The sequence below is a fragment of the Hyperolius riggenbachi genome, chromosome 8 (assembly GCF_040937935.1).
Source record: "Hyperolius riggenbachi isolate aHypRig1 chromosome 8, aHypRig1.pri, whole genome shotgun sequence".
NCBI classification, from domain to species: Eukaryota; Metazoa; Chordata; class Amphibia; order Anura; family Hyperoliidae; genus Hyperolius; species Hyperolius riggenbachi.
Window position 1 is genome coordinate 50576192 of NC_090653.1, and position 10094 is coordinate 50586285.

Here is a 10094-nt window from a genome sequence, read left to right on the forward strand (position 1 = left end):
GCCTGTGTTGCCGTGTCCTCGCTCCCGCTGATGTCATCAGGAGTATACTGCGCAGGCACAGACCATACTGGGCCCGTGCAGTACACTCCTGGTGACATCAGCGGGAGCGAGGACATGGCAACACAGGCGCAGTGGTTTTCAGACTTTAAAGTCTGAAAGTCCAGAAGTGGAGGTGGGGCCGGAGCATCGGTGAGTGGCTGCGCAGGCACAGGATGTCTGCGGGGAACCATTAGAAGCCCCGGGTAAGTTCAACTCATTTTCCTCCAACCCCCCTACAGTATTCCTTTAACGCGGATGCTGCTTTTTACTGAAACACAACTGGGGTGATAGCAGGAACGTACATCTGCAGAGACAGGGAGGTATTCTATTTCCCGCACATTTTCTAACCGCCAGGAAAAGTGCACCCAGCTGTGTGTACAATATATAATCAATAACGCAATAGTGAAGGGAGGATTGTTAGTAAGGTCTACAAATAAGTAAAAACAGAAGCTGCAAGTCATAGGACTCCAAGATCACCTCTAACTGTACAGTATGCAGTGATATCATTCCTGTTATCTAATCACCGCTGGTAAGGAACAAAGAAAGTTACAGGAAATCTTAAAGGGCCATTCAAGTTCACCTCTAACCGCCAATCCAGGTTTTTTTTCCTGCCACTGGATGCTGGAAGGTTAAAAGGAACCCGAGGTAAGAAACATATGTAGGCTGTCATCTTTATTTCCTTTTAAAGCGGACCTGAACTCAGAATAACTTCCTCTCTGCTCTAAAAGATTAGCAACAGCATAATAACCTTTAAAGAAAAACACATTTCTTTGTTACAGCTGATAAAAATCAAGCAATAAATCTGCACTGTGTCTACTTCCTGCTTTCATGGAAGCAGACATTTTGTTAACATCCTGTGTTTACCAATTACCTGCTCTGTCGTGGTTATAACCTGTGATTAGTCACAGATGAGGGGGAATTAAGGGGGCCATACACTAGCCAACCAATCAACCAATCGACCATCCAATTCGAGTATTAGCATTTCTTTGACCATCTCTATACAAAAACTATAAGTTCACGTAGCTCTTAAAAGAAGCCGGTGCTCAAAAAAAGGAGTCATAAGGTGTTTAAAAATATTTCAATAACTAAAAATTGGCAAACAGCAGGAAATGGGGGTGACACCATAGTCCGTGCTTATGACATTCTACTGTGGTGGTGTCACCGGCTACACTACCTCTGCCAATTGACTTTACATTCAGTCAGCTGATGGGGGAAAGACATGAAACAAGAATAATACTGGCTCTCCTGCTTCCATTTACAGATTACGGTAAATCGGTTCGGCAGGTGTCCTAATGGCCCGTAGCTGTCCTCATCAACAGATGCATGCATTTAAAATCACAGCAAAGGATTCTGGGAGCAACAGGCCGAAGCCTTTGAAACATGGATAATGAAGCCGTGTCTGCTGGGAGACTTTTGTGTCTGTGAGAAGCCCATACATGTCAGTCTGGCTTGGAATCATTTTTAATAAAGAGGAATAGACTCCTTATCCCTTGTGTTTGCCTGTCTGGCTACTACAACTTATATAATGAAATGTGGGCAATAAAATTGTTATTTAGTTGGAGTCTACACACAACAGTTCAGTATACTCCAAGACTGCAGTCATACAGCACTGATTTCTAGAAATAAATAAAGCGTGAACACAGGTAGGTTCTACATAGTATTAGTACTATATCTTCACATGTTTGTCTCATCATGCCACATGCCACTACAGTTACATATAAACTACCCCCTGAACTGTTTAATAAGTACCTCCTGGGTACACGTACCACGTCTTGAGGATAAAATCTTTAACCCATTAGTAGCTTTAATAGCGTTATCTCGTTTGAGATAAGTGCACTGCATTTGACCTCAGTTGGAAGAACTTGTGCTGTAAATTCTTGAAATGCTTTGATCTCTCTCTACTAGCAGAAAATATAGAAACTGAAAGCAGCAGTTCTCTGTTATTGTCTCACACTGCCCCCTAGTGACAAGTGGCCAAAAATACACATTACAGCAGTACTAATTAGAAGCAAGGAAATGTAACAAAAAAGAAATAAAAATTGTGCTCAAATAAATTGGTCAGGAGCACTTCCAAGCTTCTAAATAACAGGCTGCTAAGGGGTTAAAGCAGTGGTCCTCAAACTAAGGCCCGCGGGCCGAATGCGGCCCCCTGAGGCTTTTTTGCCGGCCCCCCACACACAAAATGTATTAAAGTACAATGCGGTCAGCTACATCTATATGGAAGTCAGAAAGCAGTAATTCGCTGGTTTCCAATCTAAACATCAGGTAACAGTGCTGTCTAATTGAACTGCAGGTTGTCACTTGGGTATACTTCACTGTCTGGCCTGCAGATACTTCTACATCATTTTATGTATACTCCGGCCCCCCAGCAGTCTGAAGTATGTTGACCCGGCCCTCGTCCCAAAACGTTTGGGGACCCCTGGGTTAAAGGAAGCCTGAGGTGAGAGTGATATGGAGGCTGACATTTTTTTTCCTATTAAACGATGCAGATTGTTCTCCTGATCCTGTGTCTCTAAAACGTTTAACCATAAACCCTGAACAAGCATGCAGATCAGGTGCTCTGACTAGATTAGCCACATGCTTGTTTCAGAGTTGCGACAGAGACACCGCTGATGCCAGAAGATCAACAGGATCGCCAGACAACTGGTATAGTTTAAAGAGGAACTCCAGTGAAAATAATGTCATAAAAAAGTGCCTAATTTTTACAATAATTATGTATAAATGATTTAGTCAGTGTTTTCCCATTGTAAAATCTTTCCTCTCCCTGATTTACATTCTGACATTTATCATATGGTGACAGTTTTACTGCTGGAAGGTGATGTCAGTGGAAGGAGATGCTGCTTGCTTTTTTGGCATTTGGAAACAGCTGTAAACAGCTGTTATTTCCCACAATGCAACAAGGCTACCACAGTGTGATGTCAGAACCATGGTTCTGACATCACACCATGGGAGGGGTTTCACCACAGTATCAGCCATACAGAGCCCCCTGATGATCTGTTTGTGAAAAGAAAAAGATTTCTCATGGGAAAGGGGGTATCAGCTACTGATTGGGATGAGGTTCAATTATTGGTTATGGTTTCTCTTTAAAAGGGAGTAAATATGTCAGCCTCCATATCCCTCTCACCTTGTGTTCACTAGTACACTTCAACCGGGGGGAAAATGTTTACTTACCTTACCTTAGGGCTTCTTCCAGCCCAACCCATAGTCTCCAAAGTCCCTCATTGTCCCCCGGGACCCATCTGCTGCTTGGCTGTCATCTCATTTAAAGTGGACCCAAATTAAAAATACAAGATTTCAGAAATAAAATCTATTTTCTAACTTATAATAATAAATATCAGCCTTTTTTCAGCTGCATGATGACAAATATAAAATACTTTACATTTATTGGAGGAGCCCCTCCCTTCCTTTCATATTTCCAGGACAGAATCCGGTAGATTGGTGGAGGAGATAAAAAACAAAAACAAAACACAGGCTGCTACTGATGATGTCACAGGGGAGGTGATCTCAGCTTGTGTGAGATTTCACATAGACGACTTCCCTGTGAGGGAGGGTAGCTGATGACAAACACGTAATATAAAACCTCCTACTGAGCTCAGAAGTAATGGCTGCCACCTGTATAACCCTAGTAATGAAAAGAGAAGGGTGAAAAACATGCACTAAAATGCTCATAGGCTTGAAGGAGTGTTCAGTGGCATAGCAATAGGGATTGCAGAGGTAGCGACCGCATCGGGGCCCTTGGGTCAGAGGGGCCCCAAGAGGCCCTCCCGCAAGCACAATATTAGCTGTCTATTGGCCCTGTGCTGGTCATAATCACTTCTATAGATGCTTTAAATAGTAGTAATCATTAACAAACTGTTCCCCATCCCCTTCTTGCACCTCTAACACTGTGGAAATCCCTGGCAGGTTTTGGTGCGCCATATCAATTGCTATGTATAGAGTGCTTGGGGGGCCCCATGTAAAACTTGCACTAGGGCCCATAGCTCCTTAGCTACGCCACTGGGAGTGTTTATTTATCTTTGTATGTGTCAGAGTGGTGCAACTAAATATTTTAAATTAAAAAAAATGTTTGGTTTGGGTTCGCTTTAAAGTCTGCGACCCGTGCGGGTTGTGCACTGTGCGCATGCGCTGTCCAGGCCACATGTCTCCTCGATCCCATTCTGCACTTGCATAGTTACAAGCCTTTACAAACTGTGCTTATGGGAGCACATGACCTGGACAGCGCATCGTAGTTTGTGATAGTGATGAGCACGAATTTCACATAATCGTAATTTTGCCTCGTAATTCGCAATTAGTATGCAACATCACAATGTAACATTTTAGAAAACATCATAATTGATTTAGTTTGTAAACATAATCAGGAACCATAATTTTGCATAGTTTTCATGTGAACTCGTATCGACTTTAGCAGTTAATAGCAAAGCCCCCATACATACTATCATCTCGAAAATTGCTGAGTATGTTAAGGAGAATACATTTTTTTTTCAAAAAGACTTTCTAGTTTTTGAGGTAATCGATTTTGAAAAAGCAAAGGAAATTTTTTTTTTAAACTGTCATTTTTCTGAGTTTTAAAATCCGTTTTTCCTTTGCATTTTTAAAATTGATTTTCTCAAAAAACTACAGGGTCTTTTTGAAAACCTATTTTTGGTAACAAATATAGCAATTTTGGTAACAACAAGCATGTATAGGAGTTTGGCTTTTAACTGCTTAAAGAGAGTCTGAAGCCATTTATTTTAACTCTTTTTATTGTGCAGTTACCTTAGGCATTATGATCCAAGCTGCTTCGCTGCATCCCCGCATCAGAATTAGGTATTTAACCCGCTGAAATACCGGGGCAAAATTCCACGACTTTAGTCGCAGATTTTGCTGCCCGGGGGGAGGTAGAGCTGTGTGCAGTAGCTCTGCCTCTTATCCAGTCAATCTCCACTGATCTCCGCCTCTCCCCGCCCCTCTCAGTGAAAGAAGACTTCAGTCGCAGATTTTGCTGCCTCAGTGGAGGCAGAGCTGTGTGCAGAGCTCTGCCTCTTATCCAGTCAATCTCCACTAATCTCCCCCTCTCTCTTCCTGCCCCTCTCAGAAAGAAGACTGAGAGGTGCGTGGAGAGGCGGAGATTGACTGGAGAAGAGGCAGTGTTTCTGCATATAGCTCTGCCTCTCTCAGGAAGCAAAATTCTGCAAATGCAGAATTTTGCCCTGAGATTTTAGGGGGATAAATACCTTATTCTGCCGCGGGGATGAGGCGAATCAGCTTGAATTTTAATGCTTAAGGTAACTGTGCAATAAAAAGAGATACAATAAATGGCTTCAGACTCTCTTTAAGTCCGCACATAACTACACAAAATTACAAATGGATAACGCGAAATCAATTGAATGTTCAGACCGTATGGCTGTAAGTACAAAAAATTATGTGGAATTTCAAGTAATCGTAACTAGCAAATTACGATCATCGCTAGTAGTCTACAGACTTTATTAGGGGTGACAGCAGAACAACAGAGGGGACCCGGAGGACACTGAGGGACCTCAAAGGCTATGGGGGAGGGGGGGGCAGGAAGGGACCCCAGGTAAGTAGAAAACAGATTTTTTTTTTTCCTGGTTCAGGTGTACTTTAATCTCCATAGCACAATGTGAATTCAGGTAGAGAGCATATTAGAGGGCATTGCACGAATTAACCAACATCATAAGATCTCCCTGGGCTCTGTTCTGGGAAAACATAGCTTATCACTATGGCATAAGCTGCTGACAGTCTCTCCCCCCACGTGAACACGTCTGATATAAATGTGTGATAAAGAGTCAGTCTGGTTTGCTCCTTGTGACATTCTGGAGGTGACAGAGTGTGCCAGCCAGAGACTGAAGCATGGACCGCAGACTGGCAGCCTTCCTCCTGCTGACTCTGTGGGCACTGGGTAAGATACTTTGTATTGTCAGGTGCTCCACAGTACTTTTTTGGGGTACTTTTGATTTTTATATCAAATTTAGAAGTTACAGCGACCTTCAAGGTTTTATTCTTGTACATGAACTTTATTCTGGCAAAGAATAACATTATATTAGTTGCTATGGTTTACTGCAATGAAAACTGTACTGTTGTCTAACGTAAAACAAGGAGATGGCTCCAAACATCAGCTTTGCCGCTGGTAACAAGGGCACAGGAGATATGCACTCACTACAATTACCCATCTAGAATCAGTGGCGTATGTAGAGGGGTGCAGGCATGGCTTCCAAAGATGGGCACCATGCTTGCCCCTCCTCCCTTGTGCTGCACCGCAATACTGGTGGATGTCTCTCAATACCTATACTGGGGGGTTATTTATACTGGAGGATCCCACTCATTAACTTTACTGGTGGGACGACTTATAGTTGGACAACTGTCTACCTATATGGGAGGGGGGGAGGGCTACTTATACTAGGAGACATCTCTCCCTATCTGTACTGGGGGGCTAATTATACTGTATGGACACTTATCACTACCTATACTGGGGGGATATGTATACTGAGTGACCCCCAGCCTATACTGGGGGGGGGTGCTATTTATACTGAGGGACACCTCTCATTGCCTATACTGGGGGGGTGCTATTTATACTGAGGGACACCTCTCGTTGCCTATACTGGTGGGCTGCTTATACTGTAGAGAGAGACACCTCTCATTCCCTATGCTAAAGGGGGCTATATATACTGGTGAGACACCTCTAGTTATACTGGGTGGACTGCCTCTGGCTACCTATACAAGGGTACTACCTCTGGGTACTTATACTGGGGAGCTAACTCTAGTGACTGGGTGGGCAATTTCACGGTTTACCATAGGCACTATATTATCCAGATACGCCCCTGTCTAGAATGCACTGATATTACTGAGCAAGCTCACAGTACATTGTAGAGGACTACAATGCCTGAACAGGCTGATTTACCGCTATAGACAATGCATGACCCGGTGACATGACAAATATTTTGCTGTGTGACGATGCCTTAGCAGGTGACATTGTACTATAGAGAGCTACGATGTCAGAAAGAATTACTCAGCAGGTGACTTTGGACTGTAGAGAGAAATGTGACAATGCCTGAGTTGGCGTGACATCACACTGTTGAGGGATGTGTGATAATGACAGAGCTGGGTGATATCACACTGCAGACAGTTATTTGGCAATGATTGAGCAGGGAAACATTACGCTGAACTATGCTATGTGACAATGCATGAATAGGGGATATCATACTGTAGGTCAGGGGTGTCAAACTCATATACAAAGTGGCCCAAAATTGAGCACTGGTACCAAGGCCAACCTCAATGGCTACGGGCCATCTCCATCCCTTAAACCAGTGATCTGAAAACTTGGCTCTCCAGCTGTTATGGAACTACAAGCCCCACAATGCATTTGCCTTTATGAATCATGACTGTGGTTGTCAGACTTCCGCAATGCATTGTGGGACTTGTAGTTCCTTAACAGCTGGAGAGCAAAGTTTGCAGATCACTGCCTTAAACAGTTCCCTGGTGTCTAGTACCTCCTGCCCTCCAGTTCCCTGGTGTCTAGTGGCCCCATCCCCCTCTATACAGTCCCATAGTGTGTAGTGGATCTCCCTCGGTTATACATTTCCCTGGTTTGTAGTGGTCCTTCCTCCCCTATACAGTTACTAATGTCTAGTGGCTCCCTTCCTTCTCTATACAGTTCCCTGGTGTCTAGTGGCTCTGGCTCTCCTCCTTTCCCTCTACAGTTCCCTGGTGTCTAGTACCCCACCCTTATACAGTTCCCTAATGTCTAGTGCCCCCCACCCTTATACAGTTCCCTGGTGTGTAGTGCTTTCTCCCTCCCTCCCTAGGGCTTCAACTCCCGTATATCTTCTCTGACATGTATGCTGTAGAGAGGTGTGATAATGCCTGAGTAGATAATATCATACAGTAGAGGGATGTGTGACAAATGTCTGAGAAGGTGACCTCACACTGTAGACAGATTTGTGACAATAACATGATACTGTAGTGACCTGTGTGATGATGCCTAAGCAGGTGACATCATACTGTAGAGAGCTGTGTGACAATGTCTGAGCAGGTGACATCATACAGTAGATAGACGTGTGACAATGTCTGAGCAGGTGACATCATACTGTAGATAGACGCAAAGCCGGGACAAGCTCCTCCTGCACCCAAGGCTGAGACACCAAAGTGCGCCCCTCCATCCCTCCCTCCCCACTGATTGCTATTAGACCAGGAGGTGCCCCAGGGCCCCCAACACCTTAATCTCTAGTTATCTGGCTTGCAGTCACTGCCATGTATACCCTTCTCTTATTTCTCTCTTCTTAAACACAATAGGGGAATGATAGCCAAGTGAGTTGTGCGCCCCCTCTTGCACTGTGCCCTGAGGCTGGAGCCTCTCTCGCCTCTGCCTCGGCCCGGCCCTGGATAGACAAGTGGCAATGTCTGAGCAGGTGACATCATACTGTAGATAGACGTGTGACAATATCTGAGCAGGTGACATCATACTGTAGATAGACGTGTGACAATGTCTGAGCAGGTGACATCATACTGTAGATAGACGTGTGACAATATCTGAGCAGGGGACATCATACTGTAGATAGACATGTGACAATGGCCTCAATTCACTAAGATCATGCTGGAGATAATAAGGCAAGAGAAAACTTACCTCCACATAGTAAGAGAGTTATCTTATCTCTTCATTCCTTACGTTACCTCTTCTGTAGTTAATTTACCTTCTCTAGTTAATTTACCTCCTCTGTAGTTATTTTCACACGCAGTTAATGAACAGCCTGTCTTTAACTCTGGAGTTATTTTAAGGATTAAAGAGTTAACTTAAAGAGTAACTGTCAGGCTGCAGAAGCTAATTTAAACCTCTATTCTCCTGTGTTAAACAGTTTAGAAGGAAGCCCAAAAGCCATTAGTGAAGATAAAAATCTCAGTTACCTTTGATGTGTGCTTATCAGCAAGTCTGTAATAGACCCATAAGGACGCAAGCCGCATACTAAACTGCAAAGCATTCTGGGGCCCTCCCCTCGGCTGCTAATGAGACGTTACAGAAGCTTGTAATCAGTCCAGCGTGTAGCACTGATAAATCTCGGGGCAGAGTACTCTGCAGGAGTCAGCTATTGTTCCTAGCCACATGGCTCATTAATATTCACTGCACACTGTGTTGTTCAAGTAGGAGCTTATCTGTGATCAGGAAGCAGGCAGGACATGACGACACATTTGACAGAAAAACATGGAGCCTGCCATGAGCTGTCAGGAGCATCTATCTCTGCATATACTATATACAAATTCTGTTAAATCCAAACGTGGACAGTGAAATGCATATGTAATGTAAGTACAGCCAATCTTTAGCTACTGATATATGTGTTTATTTTCTCTGAGACCCTATACCTAACAGCTCCTCTTTAAAGACAGAAGAGTTAACTTTAGGTTTGCCTGAGGTAAAATGTTTCCTGAATACTACATGCCTTATCACCATGGTAACAACTCTAGAAGAGTTATTAAAGACAGGAGATAAGCTTAGTGAATTGAGGCCAATGTCTGAGCAGGTGATATCATACTGTAGCTAGACGTGTGACAATGCCTGAGAAGGTAACATCATACTATAGATAGACGTGCGACAATGTCTGAGCAAGTTGATTTTGCACCGTAGAAATAGGTGACCTCACCATGGCTGAGTATTTGACATTGAAATGTAGAAAGTTGTGTGACAATGCCTGAGCAGAGTGACATCATACAGCAGAGAGCTATTTGACAATTACAAAAGTAGAAATGGGGGGAGGATAAGGAGAGTGTACATACAGTCACTACTACTAACATTTCTCAGTATAAAAATACATTTTATTGCTCAATTGTTATCTATATATATATATATATATATATATATATATATATATATAAAAATTCGGATGTATGTGTATATGTATGTATGTATGTGTGTATGTATGTGTTGCGATCACTCGAAAACGCCTTGACCGAAATGAACGAAACTTGGTATACAGATCCCTTACTACCTGGGATGATATGTTCTGGGGGTCTCGCGTCTGCACACCAGGGCGGAGCTACAAACAGCAAATCAGATTTCACCCATTCAT

General features: G+C 43.4%; 1 protein-coding gene across 1 annotated transcript in view; it reads left to right on the forward strand.

The window, feature by feature from the left end:
* Positions 1 to 5856: 5856 nt before the first annotated feature.
* LOC137528140 (uncharacterized) overlaps positions 5857 to 10094 on the forward strand; it is a 22947-nt gene continuing 18709 nt past the window's right edge. Inside the window, exon 1 of the mRNA XM_068249415.1 lies at positions 5857 to 5938. Coding sequence (XP_068105516.1) covers positions 5890 to 5938 — 49 coding nt within the window. The 5' untranslated portion in view covers positions 5857 to 5889. The remainder of the gene's footprint in view (positions 5939 to 10094) is intronic.